This window comes from Mesoplodon mirus (assembly GCF_964341445.2).
Source record: "Mesoplodon mirus genome assembly, chromosome: 13".
NCBI classification, from domain to species: domain Eukaryota; kingdom Metazoa; phylum Chordata; class Mammalia; order Artiodactyla; family Ziphiidae; genus Mesoplodon; species Mesoplodon mirus.
The window spans coordinates 35,833,382-35,858,526 of record NC_138989.1 but is presented as its reverse complement, the minus strand read 5'-3'; the positions used below and the strand labels follow the sequence as shown (position 1 = coordinate 35,858,526).

General features: G+C 35.9%; 2 protein-coding genes across 3 annotated transcripts in view; one reads left to right on the top strand and one right to left on the bottom strand.

Annotated features, from left to right (window-relative positions):
- METTL4 (methyltransferase 4, N6-adenosine) overlaps nucleotides 1-15,461 on the bottom strand; it is a 32,454-nt gene extending 16,993 nt beyond the window's left edge. Inside the window, exons 1-5 of one of the 2 annotated variants that reach the window (XM_082640132.1) lie at nucleotides 15,029-15,461; nucleotides 14,378-14,771; nucleotides 12,829-12,891; nucleotides 3,460-3,829; nucleotides 1,254-1,323 (exon numbers count right to left, since the gene is read on the bottom strand). In XM_082640132.1, the coding sequence (XP_082496258.1) occupies nucleotides 1,254-1,323; nucleotides 3,460-3,829; nucleotides 12,829-12,891; nucleotides 14,378-14,764 (890 nt within the window). In that variant the 5' untranslated portion in view covers nucleotides 14,765-14,771; nucleotides 15,029-15,461. The remainder of the gene's footprint in view (nucleotides 1-1,253; nucleotides 1,324-3,459; nucleotides 3,830-12,828; nucleotides 12,892-14,377; nucleotides 14,772-15,028) is intronic. The other variant, XM_082640133.1, reaches the window with a different exon arrangement.
- Nucleotides 15,462-15,641: 180 nt separating this feature from the next.
- NDC80 (NDC80 kinetochore complex component) overlaps nucleotides 15,642-25,145 on the top strand; it is a 62,332-nt gene continuing 52,828 nt past the window's right edge. Inside the window, exons 1-5 of the mRNA XM_082640539.1 lie at nucleotides 15,642-15,767; nucleotides 17,079-17,188; nucleotides 18,560-18,637; nucleotides 24,702-24,825; nucleotides 24,930-25,102. Coding sequence (XP_082496665.1) covers nucleotides 17,088-17,188; nucleotides 18,560-18,637; nucleotides 24,702-24,825; nucleotides 24,930-25,102 — 476 coding nt within the window. The 5' untranslated portion in view covers nucleotides 15,642-15,767; nucleotides 17,079-17,087. The remainder of the gene's footprint in view (nucleotides 15,768-17,078; nucleotides 17,189-18,559; nucleotides 18,638-24,701; nucleotides 24,826-24,929; nucleotides 25,103-25,145) is intronic.

Below are 25,145 nucleotides of genomic sequence, written 5' to 3'. Positions count from 1 at the left end.
AAGAAGAGAAGAAAAAATAACAGAAAAGAAAAAAGGGAGAAATACTCTCAGTTAGGTCTCCTGTCTACAGCTAAGCTAAGGACTGGCCTATCCAGATAATGCATAGTAATCTCCTTTTCTTAGCAGCCTTAATTCCATTTGGAATTTTAATTCCCCTTTTCCATGTAACCTAACATATTCACAAATTCCAGGGATTAGGACAAGGACATGGAGGTGGGTGTGGGGGGAGGGGGGACAACAGTATTCTACCTACCACAGATGCTAAAACTGGTAACAAGATATTTACATATATCACAGTATCTCCCTATACGATTCTGACTAATAAAGGAAAAATAGAAAATTAAAAAGGAAAATTAATTACCTATTTTGATAATTACATTATGATTATATAAAAAAAATTAATATCTTTGTTTTCAAGAAATACAGAATAAAATATTCCAGAGTAACTTACTTCTTCCTAAATAATTTATTCTCAAACAGTTCAGAAAAAAATTATATATACATAGATATCTACACACATGCACAAATACACACATATAGAGAATAGCTACAGGAATTCTTTGTATGATCCTTGAAACTTTAAGAGAAAAAAGTCCAATTACTGGTACAGCTCATAAACAAAAAGCATAAGAAAACAAGATAATTGTGGAGAAGAAATTTCATATGAAGTTTAAGTCAAGGTAGTAGGAACTGTTCAGTCTAGAAAATCGAAGAGTGAGAGGAAATACAACTGAAGACATTCACTAGAACTAGAGGGAAAAATTTAATTTTTTAAAAAGCTATTAAAAGGAAATGTCATCTTACTAACTAAGTGAACTTATCACTCTAAAAGGTTACATAAACTAAATGGTGGCATAAATAAAAACAAATTTCAGAATGAAGTAGACCAATTCATTCATAACAGTATTAAGGAATACTATATTTTGGCACATATTTCTAAACTTTAGAATTTGATATCAAAGAAGGCAAAAATGTTGCCTTTTGGTGTGATAGAAACATCCCTGAACTGGACAGTCAGTAAACTTAATCATTAATAAATATATTACTTTTAACATTCTTAACCTACACCTACATATAGTTCTAGTTCAAGAGAATTACCTACTTAAGGGAATTAAAATCTTAAAACGAAAGTGTTTTAGTAGTTTCAGACAATCTATTATCATAAAGTAATGCTTTTAGCATATATAACTAGAATGTACAAAGGACAATAGCTTTGAGAAAGCATATCTAATAGATAAATTATTTATACTTACCTGTTACTTCTTTTAACTGATTTGTTCTGCCATGGTGGATCTATCACAATTACATCATATGTTTTCTTACCTGAAAACAAAGAGACAATTTCAGAAAATATCTTCTATATGTATCACTTTAAAAACTAAACATATTCTGAGACTTCCTGGCGGTACAGTGGTTGGGACTCTGCACTTCCACTGCAGGGGGCATGGGTTCCATCCCTAGCTGGGGAACTAAGATCCCACGTGCCACATGGCCAAAAAAAAAAAAAAAACTAAACATGTTCTTCAACAATGAAGTGCATTTACTACAGACACAAATATACTGGAATGCAAGAAAAGGATATGTGGCATTTATTCAAATAATTTATCTAAAAAAATTAAGAGATTCTCCTTATAATTTAGTACCTCTGGGATTTTAACATAATTTCAGAGACTTCCTAAAAATAACTACAGCTCCCTTAGCTAGACATCAATGATTTATAAATGTCCTATAAGTCTTGGTAGCCATATTAACATGGTCCTTCCAAGCCTAGATAGGGTAGGTGTGGTTTATTTGCTTTTGTTTTTCAACTTTTTACATGAAATAAAACTTGTCTTTTAACTGATATATTGACCACAACAAAATGTCCCCTATTGTCTACTAGTGCCCTTTTCTCTGGACCAGAATCACACATTGCATTCAGTTGCCATGTCTCCTAAATTTCCTCCAATCTGGGAAAGTTCCTCAGTCTTTCTTTGTCTTTTATGACCTTGATACTTTTGAAGACTACTGGCTAGTCATTTTATAGTATGTCCCTCAAGTTTGGGTTTGGTATTTCCTCATGATTAAATTTAGGCTCTTTATTTTTGGCAAGAGTACCACCATGCCCTTATCAGAGCAACATTATCAGGAAACACAGTGTCAAAATGTCTCATTATTCGTGATACTACCTTTGATCATTTGGTTAAAATGCTGTCAGCCAAGTTTCTCCAGTTTTACCTTTGTAATTAATAAGTATTTTGCAGGGAGATATTTTAAGACTGTGCAAATAACCTGCATCTCATCTTTTCATCCACTATTTTGACACCCAAATACTATGATGTGTGCCAAATGGAAATTTTCTAGTTACATCATTCTACCTACATTTATTAACTGGAATTTTACTGTGAGGAAGAGCTGTCCCTTTTCCTTTTATAAAGAGGTATATTTTTGTAAATGTACAATCTCATAGGTGATCAAAAGAATGCAATTTAAAATAAGGAAGTGATGGTTTTTAAACTATTAGAGTAACAAAGATCAAAAAGAATGGGGAAAAATGTTCAAATATAGAATGATTTTCTCATTAATTTGTTATCTTGTCATTTACCCTGAAGAATTTGACACTGTGACATGAATAACCAATCATTTATAAGACGGTTTGAAAGTAATTAAAAGAAGCTTTTCATTAATAAGCTATGTTATGTTAATAATGTAAAATTTTGCTAAAAAATGTCCAAATAACATTAAACAGCAGATTAAATTCAATTTGATCAATATACCTCTTATCTACATCATCCCTTAGAATATTATAAGTTATAATTTGTTAGAAACACATAAATCACTGAGCTAAGCTCATGATGCAGATTATCTCATCTAATCCCCAAAATTACCCTTGGAAGTAGGTATTATCATATCCATTTTATAAACTAGGAAACTGAGGCTCAGTTTTGTGAAGTGCCTAAAGACTCATAGTTAAGCTTCAGAACCTAAATTCAAATTCAGGTGTATATGACTCTGGACTTAAATATCTAAATTTTTAACTTTATACAGGAAAATATTTTGAGAAACTTTAGATAATAGACTTGAACAGTAGCTTAAAATGTAACCTAAAAGGCTAGGAATGGTTTGGGAATTAACATTTGTATATGAAGTGTTTCTACTTTGCTATGAATAAAAGCTAAATAAAGTTATTTGGTCAACCCCAACTGTACCCTGAATTCCTAAGTACAGAACAGTAACTATGTTTACTCTCTTGGGGGCTAGTTAAGTTTTTGACCCTTTGTTTGTAATAAGAATTTTTTTAATTTTTAAGACAGAAGTCAGCACTTTAAAATTGAATTTAAAAGAAAAAATATACTGAGAAAATTAAGTGTTTACCCTATCACAAAATGCTGGTGCTCATTCAACATTCAGACTTGTTCTTGACTTCTGAGGCCACAAAAATATTATCTTTTTCTAATAATGAACATAATAATTACTTACAGCTCAGAAGCGGGTACATACAAGAAATGTCAGACAAAAGAAAACTGCTTTTTGGTGGCAGCAGGTATTTCTGTCCCATTAAAGTAATCATTTTTGTAAAGTTAGAGTTGTTTTCAACAATCCGTGAAAATAAATCCTGCTCTGTAACAGATATATCATCTTCCATCAATTGTAACGTCTGAAGTTCCATTTCATTCAGAGAAGGCAAGTGCTTTGCCATTTCACATAATTCTGACAAACTGCAGGTGTCAAGTGGTAAAGTAATGGGCTCACTATACTTCTCCCGTTTTTCATAAAGTGGATGAAGAAAGCCACTTTTGAGACCTTCTTGGATTAACTGTGAAGATCCATCCAAAATCAGCCCCCTGATCTGTAAGAGAATTTTTTTAAGTACATTAAAAAGTCACTGACATTAAAACAATTTTCTAAATAATAAAGTTCCTACTATGCTTTGAATATTTCAACTCTTGGATTAAAATCAACATTCTTAATGCTTACAGGAAAATAACTTTATACTACAAAAAAAGTTAGAAAGTGTGAATATACCTTTGAAATGCTATTTCTTAAGTGTGGAATGAAACAAATCTCATAAACTCACTGAAAATTAACTAACCAAACAATATATTGAATACGTAGAAAATGTATCCTTAAAACTTTATAAGATAAATTTGATAATGTTTCTAAAAGAAAGTGGAATTTCTAATTTATAAAAAGAATTAAGGGAATTCCCTGGCAGTCCAGTGGTTAGGTCTCCATGCTTTCACTGCCAAGGGCACGGGTTCAGTCCCTGGTCAGGGAACTAAGATCCCGCAAGCTGCGCAGTGTGGCCAAAAAAAAAAAAAAAAAGAATTAAGTTTAAATCACATTTAATCTTAAATTTTTCTAGTAACTTAATTTTTTACATATTTATTTATTTATTTACTTACTTACTTGGCTGCGCCAGGTCTTAGTTGCAGCATGCAGGATCTTCACTGCAGCATATGAGATCTTTAGTTGCAGCATGTGGGATCTAGTTCCCTGACCAGGGATTGAACCCAGGCCCCCTGCATTGGGAGCATGGAGTCTTAGCCACTGAACCACCAGGGAAGTCCCCCTAGTAATTTAATTTTAAAATAAATATACCTTTGATTTTATAAAATATAGCTTGAATTGTAAAAAAAAATAAAAAAGAAAAGAAAAGAATTAACTCTATAAAATGAATATAAAACAAAGGTTTTCAATAATACAACCAAAATAATTATAAAATTAAAAGCCAAGTTTTGCTTCTGGACAAGATGGAGTACTTTTAATCTGAAATTACTTTTAAAAAATTATTTTTAAAAAACTGTTTTCAGGCCTTGGATGGATGTCAAGCAGTGTAGAACAGTAGTCCCTAAAAAAGGAAAAACCAGTTGCTCCAGCTTACTGCCTTGAGAAAATTTCTAGGTATCAGTACAGGAAAGAGACCCATTCAGAGTCCAGCAGTCTCTCTGAGTCAAGGAGATAGAGCTGGGGGTCTGGAAAGGCCAAGGCAGCTAGAGTTTGCAGGGCAAGATACCAGAGAGGAGAGAGCTGCACAGACAGAGAGCTCTTGAGAGCTGCAGAAGGTCAAGTCTCCAGCTGAGTAGTGATCAGCACATGTATGTGATGAAATACCCAAGGTCAGGGAAAGAACCAGATAAAATGATCAGAGGGAGAAACCCCCAGAGTTCACACAGGGCTTGTGCAGCCCATTTTTAAAGATTAGGAAAAAAAAGTAGAAAGGGATATTAAGGCACTCATTATAACCATATTCATATGTTCAAAAATGTAAAGAAAAAATGAACCTGTTAAGAAGAGATAGGGAAACTATAAGAAAAGACCAAACTGAGTGTCTAGAGATTAAAAACTACAATGCACAAGTGAAAAATACACTACATTGGAATTACAGCAGATTAGACACTGAAGAAGAAAAGGTTAATGCACTTTAAAACAATGCAATAAAAGTGCCCAAAATGAAGGGGACAGAAAATATATTTGAGGAGATAACAGCCAAAAATTTCTAAATTTGTTGAAGACTAAGTATTCACAGATCCAAGAAGATCAACAAATGGAGGAGGAGGAGGAAGAGTAGGAAGAGAAAACTACATTAAGGAACATCACAATTAAATTGCTGAAAACGCTCAAAGCAGCCAGAGACTTCCACTTCCGACCAAGATGGAGTAATAGGGACAAAAGCTTTCAAGACACTGGACATCAGGCAACAAAGGAGAGTGAAAGAAATCATAGGTAAGCCCTTTGACTGCCCCAGCTAACTGCCTGGAGATTTTCCAAGGCACAGGAAGAATCTGGGCAGAGTCTAGAAGAAATTCAGAGTTGAGGAGACAGAGCTGAGAATATGGGGAGGCCAAGACAGAGTACCCAGGAGAGTATCAGAGAGGAAAGAGCTGTACAGAGAGAACTCTGTAGATCTGCAGGTAGTCACACTGGAGAAATTCCCCTAAATACTGACCACTCCAAGTGTGTGGGGGAACTACCCAAGGCCAAGAAAAGAACCACCCAAGAGGACCAAAAGAAACAGTGTCTTGAGCTCTCACAGGGCCAAGAATAGTACCTGTTTCCAACACTCAGACCAGAAAACATCATGATTCACAGGGCAATTGGAGGACATTTCACCATGGGTCTCTCTGTGTGAGCAGAGGCATGGATAGCTTTTCTTCCAGAATAAATTTTCAAGGTGTTGGTTTGTAACCTCAAGAGCTTCCCAGGTGAAATCTGAAACTGGCCCCCGTACACAGAGGGCAAGGAGAGACCAAAGAAAAGAGGCAGACCACTCTAGATGGGAAGATGGCAGGTTTAACAACAAGAGAACTTACAAACGAGGCTTGTCTTGGGAGGCTGCAAGACAAGTAGATCTCTGTACCTGTCGCCCAGAATCCTAAAAGTTTATACAGAGTTCTTAACTGGGTTCAGTCACATACACAGTCCAGATAGTCTCAACAACAGCTTACTCTCTCAAGGCTATGTCCTTGAAAACAGCTCCCATTGTGGGAACAGTGGGCAGAGTGTACAGTCCAAAGACAAAGGAGGGGTGAGGAGCCTCCAAGTGTCCAGGTCAACCAGTGGTCATATCCCCAAGATCAGTTCCTCCAACACAAGGATATTCATATAGCATGGAAGACAGAGATCATGTCTCCCTCCAAGCCAGAAGGCAGATCTGTTTGCTGTCCAGGTTAATAAAGGCTCACTCTGGGACAAAAGGTTGGACAGGTTTGTTTGTAACCCATTTTAAAAAACTGGGGTTCCCTAACCTTGGGGTTCTTTAGCTATGAACCAAATCTACTGCATGCAGAGCATACACCAAGGCTCCTTGGTATTGTCCCCATGGAGTATAAGGGAAGTCTATGAACAAAAAGTATATGATTCCTGCTATGCAGGGAGCAATAAACTCCTTATTTTAATAAAATCTTAGGTCTAAATCTATTTTAATAAAATCTGAGACCTAAACTTGCTAACTTGTTAGCTTCCAAATAGAGTAAAATCTCAGACAGTTCATCCCAGTTCTTGACAGGGGTATTGGGTAGATAACAGATTTTGTGTCAGTAAAAAGGAATAATCAGCCTTAGTCTAAAAACATCATTCTAAACTCACCTAAGAAAAATCTACCCAGTAATTGTTAGACCAATTAAACCAAAAATCTATAAAGACATAGAAGTTCTGAACAACACTACCAACTTAACCTGACATTCATAGAACACTGCATCCAACAACTATAGAATACGTATTCAAAAATACATTAAAAATAGCACACAATACAGTCACAAAGGTAATTCATATGCTGGACTATAAAGCAAGGCTCGATAAATTTAAAAGGATTGAAATCATCAGAGTATATATTCTTATACCCCAACGGATTTAAGTTAGAAATCAATAACAAGAAGATATCAAGATAAACCCCAAATATCTGGGAATGAAACAGCAGACTTCTAAATAATTCATATAGGTCAAAGATAAAATCACAGAGGAAATTAGAAAATATTTTGAAGTGAATGAAAGTGAAAATACAAAATATCAAAATATGTGGAATGCAACTAAAGCAATGATTCAAGGCAAACTTATAGCTTTAAGTGCTTATATTTTAAAAAATCTAAATTCACTGACAAAAGCTTCTACTTTAAGAAGTTAGAAAAAGAGCAAAGTAAACCAAAAGGAAGAAAATAATAGAGAACAGATATCAACAAAATAGAAAATAGATAGACAGTAAAGAAAATTAACTAAGTTAAAAGCTGGTTCTTTGAATATACTTGACATCAGTTCATGTGTCTGATAAGGGATTGATATCCAGAATATAAAAGAACTCCTAGGGAATTCCCTGGCGGTCCAGTGGTTAGGACTCCAAGCTTTCACTGCCAAGGGCGCAGGTTCGATCCCTAGTCAGGGAACTAAGATCCCAAAAGCCGTGCAGTGCGGCCAAAAAAAAGAACAAAACTCCTAGAACTCAATAACAACATCAAAAACCCAATTTAAAAATGAGTGAAGGACATGAATAGGGACATGAACAGACATTTCTCCAAAAAAGACATACAAACGGCCAACAGCACATAAAAATATGCTCAACATCATAAATCATCAGAAGAATGCATATCAAAACCACAGTGAAACACCACTCACATCCATTAGAATGGCTGTTAAAAAAACAAAAACAGAAAATAAGTGCTGACATGGATATGGAGAAACTGGAAACCCTTATGCATTGCTGGTGGGAATGTAAAATGGTACAACCACTGTGGAAGACAATAAGGCAGTTCCTCAAAAAAATAGAATTATTATATGATCCAATAATTCCACTTCTGAGTATATTCCCCAAAAAACTGAAAGCAGGGACTGGAACTGTATTTGTACACTCATGTTCATAGCAGCATTATTCACAATAGCTAAAAGGTGGAAACATCCCAAATGTCCATTTACAAAAATATATATAAATAGGCACTTCCCTGTTGGGGGAAAAAAAATCATTCAGGAGATAAATAACGGTGATGGTTACAAAACAATGTGAATGTACTCAGTACAACTGAATTGTACACCTAAAAATGGTTAAAGTGGTAAATTTTATTTTATGTATATTTTGCCACAGTAAAAAAAAAAAAAAAAAAAAAAAAAAAAAAAAAGAAAAGCTACAAAAAAAAAGCTGGTTCTTTGAAAAAACAACAACAACAAAATAACAAGCCCCTGGCAAGAAAAGGAAAGAATACAAATCACCAACATCAGGAATGAAAAGGGGTATCACTTATCATCACAAATCCTACAGACATTAAAAGCATTATAAGAGAATACTATGAACGACTTCATGCCAATAAATTTGACAAGTTGGATGAAACAAATTTCTTAGAAAATACAACTTGCCAAAATTGACATAAGCAAAAGCAGAAAATCTGAAAATCTCTGTTATCTATTAAAGAACCTTATATTGTTCCTAAAAACCTTCCCCAAAAGGAAACTCCAGGCCTAGATAATTTCACTGGTGAATTATTTCAAATATTCAAGGATGAAAAAACACTGACCCTATGAAAACTTCAACAAAGAATGTATAGCAGATGGATGTATATGGATGTATAGCAAATGAAAAGATTCTCAACATTGGGCCTCCCTGGTGGCGCAGTGGTTGAGAGTCCGCCTGCCGATGCAGGGGATACGGGTTCGTGCCCCGGTCTGGGAGGATCCCATATGCCGCGGAGCGGCTGGGCCCGTGAGCCATGGCCGCTGGGCCTGCGTGTCCGGAGCCTGTGCTCCGCAACGGGAGGGGCCACAACAGTGAGAGGCCCGCATACAGCAAAAAAAAGAAAAAAAAAAAAAAAAAAAAAAAAAAGATTCTCAACATTATTAGTCATTAAGGAAATGCAAGTTAAAACCTCAATAAAATACCACTACACACTTAAAAGAATTCCTAAAATCAAAAATCTGATGATATCAATGCTAGTGAGGATATGAAGCAAAGAGAGCTCTCATACTTTGCTGGTGGGAAATGCAAAACAGTACAACTACTTTGGAAAGCAATTTGGCATTTTTTTATGGATAAATATAACATTAACCATCAAACCAAAAATACCATTCCAACATGGAAATTTAAAACTCTATTACAAACAACTCTTAAGCAAATCTCTAGAAAACCATGATATATCAATGAAATATCACATCATGACAATTACAACACAACATATCAGAACCTATGGTATGCTGCAGTGCCCCGAGAAAAAAATCATAACATTGAATACTTCCATCCAAAAAAAAAAAGAAGAAAAAAAAATGAACTAAGACAACTCAAAAAGTCAAAAAAAGAGAAAAGCAGAAGGAATAAATTAAAATGGATTAAAGCAGAAATAAGTTAGACATTTTTAAGGTAAATTAATTTCAAAAACAACTAATAAATTAGGCAAAGCATTAACTAATCTATCAAGGAAAAGGGAGTAAACATACAACATAAATAGTGAAGGCAAAATAACCATAGAAACAGACTATGCATAAACAAATTTGAAAAATTAGATGAAATGGATAATATTCTAAGATAACATAATTTACCAAGGTTGACTACAAAAGAATTTTTTCTAATCTAAAATTAATTTCCAAAGAGGAAAAAGGAAAAGCTGTCAAAGAAGTATCCCCACAAAAAAGCAACATACTGAGATGGATGCAAAGGGGAGCTCTACCAAACTTTTAAAGAACAGATTACTCCAGAGAATTGGGGAGAAAAAAAGAAAAACTTCCAACACTGAAATATGTAAATATCTGTATATAATTATATATATAAAACAAAAAAATTAAATATATCAGACCAGTCTCACTTATGACTGTTCCAATAAAATAGTAGCGAACAAAATCCAGCAGAACATTTAAAAAATAATACATCATGGTCATTTGAAATATATACTACAAATGTAAGGTGGTTACATATGATTAAAAATCAAAGGAAAATATTAGGAGAAAAATCATCCATTCAATCTCAATATCAAAAAACATTTGATAAAATTCAGTAACCACAGTTGATAATAACACTCATAAATAAGCATACACGGAAACTTCTTTAACATGCTATTTCCAACTCAGCCCAAAACCCAGTGGAGAGGAAATCATCTCCTACAAAGTCAGGGACAAGGATAGATACTCTCACAAATGTTACTTAATATTGTATCATATTTTCCAGCCTATACAATTAGAGAAGATAAATAAATTAGGGATATAATAATTACAGAGGTGTAAGTAAAACTATTAATATTTGCAAGAGTTATAATTATTACCTCAAAAATCAAGACATTCAATTTTTTTTTAATTAATGCTAGATCTATATAAAGAAAATTTTACAGACTAACAACAGAAACTTAAACAAATGAAAAGACACATTTATGTTTTGGAGTAGGATCACAACATCTTAAAGATGCTAATAGTAAATGTTTATAAATTTGATTGCCATAAAAATTCCAATAGGTTTTTTTTTCTAACCAGACACTAAAATTGATCTTAAAATTCATATGGGAAAATAAACAAAAAGCCCAGGAAAATTCTGTAAAAAGTAGCAATGAGAAGATGGCCCAGAGTTGGGGGTGGGGGGGGGTGGAGGGTGGGGAATAAGTACTACCAGATAAGATATTAAAACATATTCACATTATAAAATCTCAAAAGAGATTGGCAAATAAATAGTGAGACAAACAAGTATGACTTAAAGTCCAGAAATAAACTCAAATACTTAGGTGAATTTAGTATATCAAGCATCTCATATAAGGAGGGAAAAACTGCATGAATAATGGTAGGACATATAGATAGTCAATTGGATCCATACCTCACACTGTATACCAGGATAAAGTCTAAATGGATCAAGATATAAATTTGAAGTAAAACCATAAATGTTCTAGAATAAAACATGGGAAATTATTTTAAAACCTTGAAGAAAGAATACTTCTCTACTTATGATTCCAAAATTCAGAAGTCATAAAAGGAAAAAATGAATAAATTCAACTAAATGAAAATACAATATTGTCTGCATGGCAAAACAAAACCCAAAAAAATCATAATTAAAATTAAAATGACAAACTGGGAAAAATATGCTTGTAATTTACATGATAGACAAAGACCTAACTTCCCTAGCATATAAAGAGCTCCTATAAATCAGTAAGAAAAAGAAGAATACAATTTTTTTAAGTATGCAAAGGAAACAAACAGTTCACATAAGAGAAATACAAATGAATTTTAAACATACATTACAATGCATAACTACATTCATAATAAGAAATGCAAATTAAAGCCATACTAAAATGCTATTTTTCAACTATTAGATTGGCAAACATCAAAAATGATAATATACTGTAATGGTGAGGATGTGGGAAAACAGGCAAAATTATACATTTCTGGTGTGCTAATAAGATGATACAATCTCCATAGCAGCGATTTGGCAGTATCTATCAAAATGTTCAAACCCTCTGACCCAGAAATCTGACTTGTCGAAATTTATCCTGCAGATACCACACATAAATACAGAAAATGACATGTGCATACTATACCTAAATGTCAGCAATTAAAGATTAAGTAAATAAAAGTAGGAAAGACAATGAGATCTAAAACAATTTGTACCCTCTGTTTCCTCTCATTTCTTTAACTCCCAGATCTCAGTAACCTCTAAGTTCTAGAAATACATCCTTCATATTATTCACTTTCTTCTGCCACTATCTTAAGTTGTTTTACCTACTGACAGTAGGCTTTTATAACTCAGAAAATTTCTGGACTTAACCAATATAGCATAAGTTTACTTATGTTAAATATGTAAATGAGAAGTATATGAGATTTTAATAAAAATTGGTTTAAATTGTTCATTACAATAAAAGTAATGATAAATCACTCCACTGTTAAATTCTAACCTTGATCAAAATGATTGCTTGAGGGACTTCCCTGGTGGCGCAGTGGTTGAGAATTCGCCTGCCAATGCAGGGGACACGGGTTCAAGCACTGGTCCAGGAAGATCCCACATGCCGCAGAGCAACTAAGCCTGTGCGCCACAACTACTGAGCCTGCGCTCTAGAGCCCGTGAGCCACAACTACTGAGCCCACAAGCCACAACTACTAAGCCCACGAGCCACAACTACTGAAGCCCGCACACCTAGAGCCCATGCTCCGCAACAAGAGAAGCCACCGCAATGAGAAGCCTGTGCACCATAATGAAGAGTAGCCCTGGCTCGCCACAACTAGAGGAAGCCCGGCAGCAGCAATTAAAACCCAACACAGCCAAAAGTAAATATAAATAAATAAATAATAATATTTTTTTAATGACTGATTGATTTTTAAGAACATCCTTATTTATGTTGTCCATTTATTTATACTAGTTCACATTAAACTTCCAAAGTTATCAATGAATATTTTACACCGTACCTTTGTATGGTATTCCATAGCATCCAATTCACCTTGATTGAAAACAACACATCTCTTACGCTTCTAAAGAGTAAATTACAGGGAAAAAAATTATGTGGCCATCCATCAAAATAATGATATTTTGAAATATATTAGTACTTCTTTTTTCTTTATCACATTTTCCATATTGTGTATCTCATTCTTTAAGAGGTGATAATTAACTACTGAGGTCGAAATAAGTGCAAAGAGTATGGACTGGGGAGGTAAGATTTCCCAAATAATAATAATCATTATTATTACAAACTTAATGGGTGATAAAAGGCCATGTAGGCGTTATCTACTATTAGTAAGAACTAGTATGACATAATAAAATGGCACTGACATCCACAGAACACAAGGAAACTGTGACACTGTATGAGTCACCAGTGTCATCTATCAGTTGATATACGGTATAATTATTCTGAACTTTCTTAATTTCTACAACAAAAACAATTTGCAATGTCCTTTTAATAGATCTTTATATGTAATCTGAGGATTAGGTATAAATAAGATATATTAACACTGTTCTACATCTAACAACTCCATAGCAAAGAACATGTAAGTCTGCAATATAGAGCAGGGACTTTGTACTTTTCATTGCTGAAATCTCAGTGCCTACATGGTGGCATAACTCCTAGCAGGCTAACAACAAAAGTTCTTTGGCTGAATAAATACATGGACTCTCTATTACTTTCCTTATTCTAATTTTCAACATGCTTTCTTATTTAGTATCTTTCTTCCCCACTCAATTGTAAGATCTAAAAAAGGCAGAGATTATATTTATCTTGTTTCATCACTCTTTGTACAACAGCACATAGAAAGATCTCAAACATTTATTGGGAGAATAATGAATGTAATTCCTATCTCTAACAAAGAAAATATTAATATAATCTATCTGAAATGGACTTTGTATAATCACCTCTGAGCTCTTCAAATACATAAAAAGTATTCAAGCATAATTAATTTGACTCTATATGGCACTCTCAAAACTTTTGATTGCACCAATGTGTATACAAATATATATACTTTAAGAATATATATTTTCCATAGTAGCTGTCTAATTTTATCACTAGAAATTTTTCAAAAATATCACCCTTCTTCCAAACATTTATTATACAAGCTTATCCCCAAAGGATAAATCTCTAAAATTCTCCCTTTATACTGTTATATACTGCTTTAGAATTTTACAGAGAAAGAAACATACTTTTGGGCAAAAATAGGTGTAAAAACATGCAATTAATACGAAAACCTAGGCAGACAGGGTTTCTTTTTTTGTTACTTAGTTTTGTTTGTTTAATTTACAGAGCATTCACTTTTGAATCAACTTGGCTTACTTCTGAAATACGTAAATTTGGTCTTCTAAAAATGGTAGAATGTTAGCAAAAAGTTAAAAATCACTCTGGATGTGCTAAAGTCTTATTATGCTTTATTGACTATTCTTTATACTTAGTAAATCACAAGATATTTGAGATGCTGGAATAATAAATTTGTGTTCTCTGTAGAAAAATTTAAATTTCTTAAAACTTATTACCTTCCCATTAACAGAAATGGAGATTTCTTTCTTAACATCATTTACTACATCTTCCTTTTCATTACTTTGTTGGCATTCTTTGTGACTAGCAGAAGTTATATAAGGTTTGGTGACATCAAACAGTTCAGATCGAAAAACATATTTTTGTATGAACATTTCACAATTTCCTCCATCATCATTTTCTGGCTTAGTGGTAGAAGCAATACAGGTAGCAGAGGCTCCAAAAGAGGACATAGAATCCACGTAAAGAGTATCAAGGTGAACAGAAGAAGTAGGCTCATTTTTACTGCAACAAGGCGCATGATGCTGAAGTTCATAACTTATCTTGTTAATGAAAGAAAGATGATCCAGTAACCATCCTGGTGATAGCTCACGCACCACAGACATTCTCTTCCTTTAAAACAAACAAGCACCTCTGAGAATTAGACACTAGAAGTAAAACCCAACTTTCCTAATTAAGTACTAAACTCAGACAGGAAAGGTGACGTGCCCAAAATTACAACTGGTTGATGGCACAATTGCTACAAAACCCAGGTATCCAGACTTCGGCTCTGAGCTCCCCTCCCGCCACCCACCACTCTCCAAGTTTGGGGCTGTGTTTGCCTCAAACGCAGGGAAGGGGGGATGTCATATTTTAGCAAAGTAACCTACTGTGCTCAGGTCACTTTTCTCTCCTAATTCTCGGCTCCACACTGGATCCTCCAGCTTTCCGCAGGCCACCGCTAGAGCACCTGGAACCCCAGAGAGCGCTCAAGCTCTGAGCCCGAACCCTGGCGGCGGCCTCAGCAGCGCTACCCTGGGGCCGACTGTGCCCCCACACTCGGCCGTCCCTATCTCCTACCTCGCCGCCTCCCTTGTCAGAAAAGTGCACCCCGCCTTCCCAGACTTGCTTCATGAAACAGCACCCATCTAAACAGTGGTCCTGAAAGACACTCCTTTCAGGGCAAAGGAAAAAAAAAAATCTCCTTTTCTAACAGTCAGCGGGAGCCGCCATGTTGCTCTACGGAAAAAACGTTTCTAGGGCTGCCTGGAGCGCTCTTCTCGCTACTCAGGGACGTAAAGCGCTCGGGTGTTCACAGCTAAATTTTAAGGGTCGGACCAGACTTCGCAGAGGACGCTTACAGCTGCCGGGAGACGCCCGAGCGCCCCCGTGAGGCGGCGGCACTTCACCAACACGCAGAGTTCCGGCGACGAGCGGCGCGCGAGAGTTGCGCACGCGCGCGCATGTCGTGCGCGATGACGTCAGCGCCGCCGGAGATTTTAAAATTCGAACGGCGCCGGCGGGTGAAGGAAGGTGGTTGTGTTTTGGCGGCTGACGTCTTGTCCAGCGGGCAATAGCACGGTTTACAACAGTTCGGTCCCTGCGTCGTATCGGGAAGCTGGAAGAAAGGTGACTAATGACTGCGTTAATTTTGTTCCGGCAGCACTGGGCTAGAGGGAGAACGCCAGGGCGCCAAAAAGTTAGATTCACGGGCCCTGAGGAGCGACGGTTTGGTGTTTGCTGTTGTAACCGGCCCCCGGGCCCCATCTGTTCGAGGCGCTAGTTTCCCGGAGTCCAATAAATTTCTTATGGCAGTGATTTTCCAAGGGAGAAGGGGAAGGCCAAGGTGACACTGGTGGGGTGAAGAGGACATGGAGAGAGGAAAAGGGGAAGAATGGATGGGAGCAGGGAGAGGAAGGACGAGATGAAGAACTGTTTGCTATGGTGCGTTTGAGATACTAGTGTAACATCCTGGTGGCCGTGTAAGGAGTACATCTGAAAGTCTTAACCTCAGATTTTAGGAGTACATTTTAAGTGGAGATTGGGAGTGGACAGATAGGTGAGAGTGGAAAAGTTTAATAGATCAGAAGCGTATACTGAAGAAGAAATAGCCAAACAAAGAAGAAAAGAGTGTAATCAGTTTAAAAGACAAAGGAGAGCCCCAAGAAGTAAAAGGATAACCACAGATGTTCACTTTCTTGGAAACCAGGACAGGACCTGGAAGGGCTAGGTGTATAGTGTCTAATGTCTCAGAGTTAAGATAGGATCAAAAGATTTGTCAGTCATGAGTATCTCAGGAGGCAACTGTTTCAGTAGATGGGAAGGGAATGAGATGTGAATGTGGTCTGAGAAAATGGAAGCAGTCTGTAGACCAGATAATTTATCCTTGATGAGAGGGAGATTGAAGCACGAGGGGCAGTAATTGAATAATGTAAATGGGAAACAGTAGGTTAAGGACAGAGCAGGGGAGATGGACATTAGGAAAAGAAAACTGAATAGCTCTGTTCCAAGACCAAAGAAAAGGAAACATCAGAGGTAGTTCTTGTCAGTAGCCTCTGACTTCCCATTGAAATAGGCACAGCCAACAGTGGTGATGTGGTCTGAGTTAGGATTTAGGAGTTTAACTACCATAAATATCCTGTGAAGGTAGGAATCATACCTTATTCACCTTTGTATTGTTTGCATTGCTTGTACACTCCCTTGTACATGGTAGGCAGTTAGTAAGTGTTTATGTGTGTTGAATATTTTTAAATGGATAGATGTTCCCTGCAAATGAGGACTTCACCTTACATGAACAAGCAAAGATAGCCCGGGAAAGATTATCTTGAAAAAACAGTGAAACTTGGCTGCCTTTCTGTTTGAGGGTAAAGATAATAGTTGTTGCTTAATGTACCATCTGTGTCTGGAAAGACTTGTTCATTACCAAATTCGTGAATGCAGGTCATAAGCATGAAACGCAGTTCATTTTCCACCGGTGGTGCTGGCCGCCTCTCTATGCAGGAATTAAGATCCCAGGACTTAAATAAACCAGGCCTCCATACCCCTCAAACGTGAGTACCTATGCCTTATTGTCTTTGGCAAAGAAATCTGTAAAGGAGGTTAATACAAAGATGTAGTATGAGTGATATTGTGATGAATCTTATCTGTTCTCAGTGGTACCTAATTTGGAGTCAGTGAAGGCTAAAAGTGGGCATGTTACTAGGTGTTGTGTTTTATCTCATTTGATAGTTAAATCTCCAAAGCCACGTCTTTTGCTAGGCAATCCCTGAGGGACTGCTAATTCCTTTTCAGCACTCTTTCACTCTTTTATTTTCCCCCTTTACCGTAGAGCTGCTTGTTTGAGCAGGTTCTCTGCTGTAACTTCTATTTACTGAGGTGTATCCAACTAGCACAGTTCTCAATGAAAGGTATTATTTGCCCTGACAATTAGCTGCAGTTGAGTAGCAGCCTACAGAACACCACTTCTCCAAACTATTTCCTCAGGATTCACTGGGAAAGAAAGGTGCCCAAAAGAACTTGCTATCACTGTAGTCAATATCCTGTAATGATCTGTAATTGAAAAGAATCCGAAAAAGTATGGGTATGTGTGTGTATCTCTCAGTCACTTTGCTATACACCTGAAACATTGTAAATCAACTGGACTTCAATTTTTTTTTAATTTTTTTAATAAAAAATAAAATGAGGGGAAAAAAACTTAAAATCATAAACTAATTTTTCCCTATGAATGAATTTCTTACAATTAAGAGAAGGCTATTTGTAACCATGTTGAGTGCTATCAGTCCTTCTCTATTACCAAGGTACAAGTTACTTGCTAACTGTTCTTAAGTTACTTGGGTTTACATAGTATGAGCCTCTGCTACTTTTAGAAATTTGAAATATTTATACATTTTTTTCTTCTGAAATCAGAGAAATGTTTTGTACTGTTGCACATTACTACTCCAAAAGATTTGTGCCTTGAATTGCATTCAAAGCTAAAAGGCTGCCTTTGTCAATGTTTCTGGTTTGTAATTGACGTAATGTATGTTCTTAAGTGTAGCTGCAGTCTAATAAAGAGTGAGCCTCAAAAGAAAAAATTTTAAGTGTGGCTATCATTCTATGATTGAAAATATCTATTTTTACGTCATTTCTTTTCCTTTGAAGTTGTTATCCATAAATGTACATATTTTAGGATAATTAAAATTACAATGTAGATATGGGGGTTTTTCCTCCTTTTCTCTTAACATTTTAGTGTTAAAACTCATACTATGTTGTAAGCCTATCCTATTTTTGATAGCTATGATTGCTGCTAAAAATTTTCATGATTTTGAATTATTCTTATAGGTAATGAGGAAGAGGGGTTGGTTCCAATGTATTTACAAAAGTTTCTTGAACTAATATTTTTCCACTTATTTAAAGAGTTTGTTTTTCTCCTTTTCTTAAAGCAAAGAGAAATCAACCTTTGGAAAATTGAATATAAACAAACCCACATCTGAAAGAAAAGCCTCTGTATTTGGTAAAAGGTAATTACTTTTTTTATTAATTCTAATGGAAGGGATTCTTATAGCCATGGATTGAGCTAGATGTTGTCAAAGTACAAAAAATTAGATGGCATGGTCCCTTTCAAGAGAAAGTTATAATCTAGTTTTCCTCTCTTTTATTTATTTATTTATTTATTTATTTTGCGGTACGCAGGCCTCTCATTGTTGTGGCCTCTCTTGTTGCGGAGCACAGGCTCCGGACGCGCAGGCTCAGCGGCCATGGCTCACGGACCCAGCCGCTCCGTGGCATGTGGGATCTTCCCGGACCAGGGCACGAACCTGTGTCCCCTGCATCGGCAGGCGGACTCTCAACCACTGCGCCACCAGGGAAGCCCCTCCTCTCTTTTAAATGGTTAAAATGGTTATATTTGCTTTAGGTTATGCTGAGATATATCAGCACATTTAGACCAGTATTTCATTGTTACAAGTGAATACTTGATTGAAAATTCTACACATAGCTTTCACATACTATGGAATCATAGCATTTTAAAATTAGGAACCATCATCTAGTCCAACATCTTAGCCAAAGACTTTTTTATACTAAAATATTAAGGACTCCAAAGAGCTTTTATCTTGTGGGCTGTATCTATTGATATTAACTATATTAGAAAATGAAACTGAGAAAAAAAATTAGTATGTATTAATTCAGTTTAAAATAACAGTAACCCAGGACTGCGCTTGTGATCCAGTGATAAAGAATCCACCTTCCAACGCAGGGGACATGGGTTCTATCCCGGGTCGGGGAACTAAGATCCCACATGCGGCGGGGCAACTAAGCCCACACACCACAACCACTGAGCTCGTGCACCTCCACTAGAGAAGAGAAAACCCACACGCCACAACTAGAGAGAAGCCTGCATGCTGCAATGAAGGGCCAGCATGTCGCAACAAAAGATCCCACATGCTTCAACGAAGATCCTGCGTGCTGCAACTAAGAACCAAAGCAGCCAAATAAATTAATTAATTAAATAAGTAAATATTTTTTTAAAAAGTAAAATAACAGTAACCCATTACATGTTAATATAAATAACATGCTTTAATTTTTAAAAAACAAAACTATTTCAGTAAGAAGAGTGACATTTATATTTTTGCAAATCTCTTTAATGTCTGGCTTAATAGAAGATAGCTAAATTCTCATATCTGCTTCTGAATTCAGTCTGTTATGATATCTGACATCATGTAGCCAGCCTCTGGAAAACTCCACTGTACACTCAACGAAAGAATGAGAATGAAAGGTGTGAAAAAAATCTTAATTTTATTGTGAAAATAGTTTTGACTTCTCGATCCCCTAGGGCACACTTTGAGAACCACTGTCTAGAGTAGATCAGTAGTTGCCTAGGCTGGGGGTAGGGTAAGGATTGACTGGTAAGGGGGATAAGATTTGAGATGATGGAAATGTTTAATATCTTGATCGTGGTAGAGATTACACAGGTATAAATATTGTCAAACCTCATCAAATTGTATGCTTTTAAGTGGTTGAGAGTCCGCCTGCCGTTGCAGGGGATGCGGGTTCGTGCCCCAGTCCAGGAAGATCCCACATGCCACGGGGCGGCTGGGCCCGTGAGCCATGGCGGCTGAGCCTGTGCGTCCAGAGCCTGTGCTCCGCAATGGGAGAGGCCACAACAGTGAGAGGCCCGCATACCGCAAAAAAAAAAAAAAAAAAAAAAAATTGTATGCTTTAAACAGGTGCATTTTATTCTAAGCAATTATACCTCAATAGAGTTAATTTTTTAAAGAAATTTCCAACTCCAAAATAGAGAAACTGTTCATCTCACCAAAAACAAAATATAACTTTGTTTTAAAACAAATGTTTATTTAATTATTTTGAAAATATTTAGAGATGACATATTTGTTACCTTATGAAAAGTCTTTGTCATGAACCCAAGTTAAACTGTTTCTGGTGTTTATTCTAATTGATAAAAAATCTTAAGGCATTTTTGTAATGTAACTTTCATCTCAGAGCTGAATGTCAGAGGTACTGATGATAATGATTATAAAATCTAACTTTTGCTGAGCATTTTTGTAAGCCAGAAAAGTGCTATCTTATATCTCTTTTAATCAATCCTCAGAACTGCCCTATGTGTAGATACTGTTATTGTCTTCATTTTAGACATTAGGAAATTAAAGCACAGAGGTTAAATAGTTTACCCAAGGTCATACAACTAGTAACAGAGACAGAATTTTTAACCAGACTCTGGTTCTAGACCCTATTCTCTTAAACTATAAGGTGAATGATACAGTATTTTGATTGGTTGGGAAATTCTTTTATAATTTAAAAAGCTATCTATTATTACAGTTTTGTGTAGAATAAGAGCTGAATCTATACATGTATTCTTTCCTAGTAAAAAAAAATATTAAAGATTAAGTAATAGCAGTATGTAGAAAAGTGGATCTCAAATAGCAAATTCTCAGGGGAAGAATTAGCTAATTAGCTAGTTAATCAGAGCAGTGGCATCAGAGAGCCCAAGCTAAAGAACTTTTAGAACCTGGTCAAGAAAGAACTTGAAAGCAGCAAGCAAACATGCAGGGAGAAATTGTTTTGATGAACAGAGTTCAGACATTACAGCAGTGTTCATTGTAACTCAGTTTTGTGGCATCTGTCCAAAAAGAAAAATTATTGTCCCAAGGATATTTAATAAACTACAATGGTTAGGTAAATTGGGCCACAAAGAGAAGCAAAAGAAACCATTATAAAGATTTAAACAACTGATGAACATAGATGCAAAAATCCTCAACAAAATACTAGCAAACAGAATCCAACAGCACGTTAAAAGGATCATACACCATGATCAAGTGGGGTTTATTCCAGGAATGCAAGGATTCTTCAATATACGCAAATCAATCAACGTGATACACCATATTAACAAATTGAAGGAGAAAAACCATATGATCATCTCAATAGATGGAGAGAAAGCTTTCGACAAAGTTCAACACCCATTTACGATAAAAACCCTGCAGAAAGTAGGCATAGAGGGAACTTTCCTCAACATAATAAAGGCCATATATGACAAACCCACAGCCAGCATCGTCCTCAATGGTGAAAAACTGAAACCATTTCCACTAAGATCAGGAACAAGACAAGGTTGCCCACTCTCACCACTCTTATTCAACATAGTTTTGGAAGTTTTAGCCACAGCAATCAGAGAAGAAAAGGAAATAAAAGGAATCCAAATTGGAAAAGAAGTAAAGCTGTCACTGTTTGCAGATGACATGATACTATACATAGAGAATCCTAAAGATGCTACCAGAAAACTACTAGAGCTAATCAATGAATTTGGTAAAGTTTCAGGATACAAAATTAATGCACAGAAATCTCTGGCATTCCTATATACTAATGATGAAAAATCCGAAAGTGAAATCAAGGAAACACTCCCATTTACCATTGCAACAAAAAGAATAAAATATCTAGGAATAAACCTACCTAAGGAGACAAAAGACCTGTATGCAGAAAATTATAAGACACTGATGAAAGAAATTAAAGATGATACAAATAGATGGAGAGATGTACCATGTTCTTGGATTGGAAGAATCAACATTGTGAAAATGACTCTACTACCCAAAGCAATCTACAGATTCAATGCAATCCCTATCAAACTACCACTGGCATTTTTCACAGAACTAGAACAAAGAATTTCACAATTTGTATGGAAACACAAAAGACCCCGAATAACCAAAGCAGTCTTGAGAACGAAAAATGGAGCTGGAGGAATCAGGCTCCCGGACTTCAGACTATACCACAAAGCTACAGTAATCAAGACAGTATGGTACTGGCACAAAAACAGAAAGATAGATCAATGGAACAGGATAGAAAGCCCAGAGATAAACCCACAGACATATGGTCACCTTATCTTTGATAAAGGAGGCAGGAATGTACAGTGGAGAAAGGACAGTCTCTTCAATAAGTGGTGCTGGGAAAACTGGATAGGGACATGTAAAAGTATGAGATTAGATCACTCCCTAACACCATACACAAAAATAAGCTCAAAATGGATTAAAGACCTAAATGTAAGGCCAGACACTATCAAACTCTTAGAGGAAAACATAGGCAGAACACTCTATGACATAAATCACAGCAAGATCCTTTTTGACCCACCTCCTAGAGAAATGGAAATAAAGACAAAAATAAACACATGAGACCTAATGAAACTTAAAAGCTTTTGCACAGCAAAGGAAACCATAAACAAGACCAAAAGACAACCCTCAGAATGGGAGAAAATATTTGCAAATGAAGCAACTGACAAAGGATTCATCTCCAAAATTTATAAGCAGCTCATGCAGCTCAATAACAAAAAAACAAACAACCCAATCCAAAAATGGGCAGAAGACCTAAATAGACATTTCTCCACAGAAGATATACAGACTGCCAACAAACACATGAAAGGATGCTCAACATCTTTACTCATTAGAGAAATGCAAATCAAAACTACAATGAGATATCATCTCACACCAGTCAGAATGGCCATCATCAAAAAATCTAGAAACAATAAATGCTGGAGAGGGTGTGGAGAAAAGGGAATACTCTTGCACTGCTGGTGGGAATGTGAATTGGTGCAGCCACTATGGAGAACGGTATGGAGGTTCCTTAAAAAACTACAAATAGAACTACCATATGACCCAGCAATCCCACTACTGGGCATATACCCTGAGAAAACCATAATTCAAAAAGAGACATGTACCAAAATGTTCATAGCAGCCCTATTTACAATAGCCCGGAGATGGAAACAACCTAAGTGCCCATCATCGGATGAATGGGTAAAGAAGGTGTGGCACATATATACAATGGAATATTACTCAGCCATAAAAAGAAATGAAATTGAGCTATTTGTAATGAGGTGGATGGACCTAGAGTCTGTCATACAGAGTGAAGTAAGTCAGAAAGAGAAAGACAAAAACTGTATGCTGACACATATATATGGAATTTAAGAAAAAAAAATGTCATGAAGAACATAGGGGTAAGACAGGAATAAAGACACAGACCTACTAGAGAATGGACTTGAGGATATGGGGAGGGGGAAGGGTAAGCTGTGACAAAGCGAAAGAGCGGCATGGACATATATACACTACCAAACGTAAGGTAGATAGCTAGTGGGAAGCAGCCGCATAGCACAGGGAGATCAGCTCGGTGCTTTGTGACCGCCTGGAGGGGTGGGATAGGGAGGGCGGGAGGGAGACGCAAAAGGGAGGGGATATGGGAACATATGTATATGTATAACTGATTAAATTTGTTATAAAGCAAAAAAAAAAATAAAAAAAAAATAAAAAATAAAATAAAATAAAATCCAAAAAAAAAAAAGAATGTGTGTGTGTGTGTGTGTGTGTGTGTGTGTGTGTATATATATATATATATATATATATATATATAAAACTGAATCACTTTGCTGTATAGCAGTAATTAACACAACACTGTAAATCAACTATACTTCAATAAAAAAGAGAAAAGTTGCCAAATTTAAAAAAAAAAAAGATTTAAACAAATGATGTTTTGTTTTGAGAGGAGGGGCTTAAGATGGAGCATATATGCTATAGCTATTAATGACTAAAAAGTAGCAACATATATTTATGGTAAATAACAATCAGATACATAATATTGCATGACACAATAACGTTCATGAAAAAAAGCACAATCTGTTTCAACATCTCAAATTTTCCTGCAATAAATAATTGTAAATAAAGGAGTTGGAAGTGAAGGAGCAATCATGGAGGGGCAAGTAGGATGTTGAAAGAATCTGGGTTATTGAATAGACCTGGAGAACAGTTGGTGCAGAAGACCTAGTGGACTCAAAATGCACAGTTTTAGAGGATGATGTATGTGTTAGTAATGCAGAGCACCAGAAGTGTAGTTTTCTTCCCACCTCATTTTATACTTTAATCTTCATTATTTGCTCTTTTTTTCTCTGCTTTGAGTAAGAGAAATCTTAAATAAAAACCAAAGAATTGAACTTTAATGTTTGATGCTGATGTTAAAATATAAAATTGTCTTGAAATAATTTAGGCTTGACCACAGAAGGAAATAATTTTGACTGACTTTTTAAAAATATGTTTACAGGACTAGTGGACATGGATCCCGGAATAGTCAATTTGGTATATTTTCCACTTCTGAAAAAATCAAGGACCCAAGACCACTTAATGACAAAGCATTCATTCAGCAATGTATTCGACAGCTCTGTGAGGTATTTTATAATCTTAACTATTCGAAATTGTGAGTGTTTTCTTAAGTATTTTTCAGTAATTTTCCTACTGTAAAATGTTTGATGTTTCATAAAAATTATTATAGTTTCTTTCAGAAAACGGTTATGCATATAGCGTATCCATGAAATCTCTACAAGCTCCTTCTGTTAAAGACTTCCTAAAGATCTTCACTTTTCTTTATGGCTTCCTGTGCCCTTCGTATGAACTTCCTGACACAAAGTTTGAAGAAGAGGTTCCAAGAATCTTTAAAGATCTTGGGTTTGTATGTTATATGTCTCATTAGCCTAGAGAGGTTGTTGGA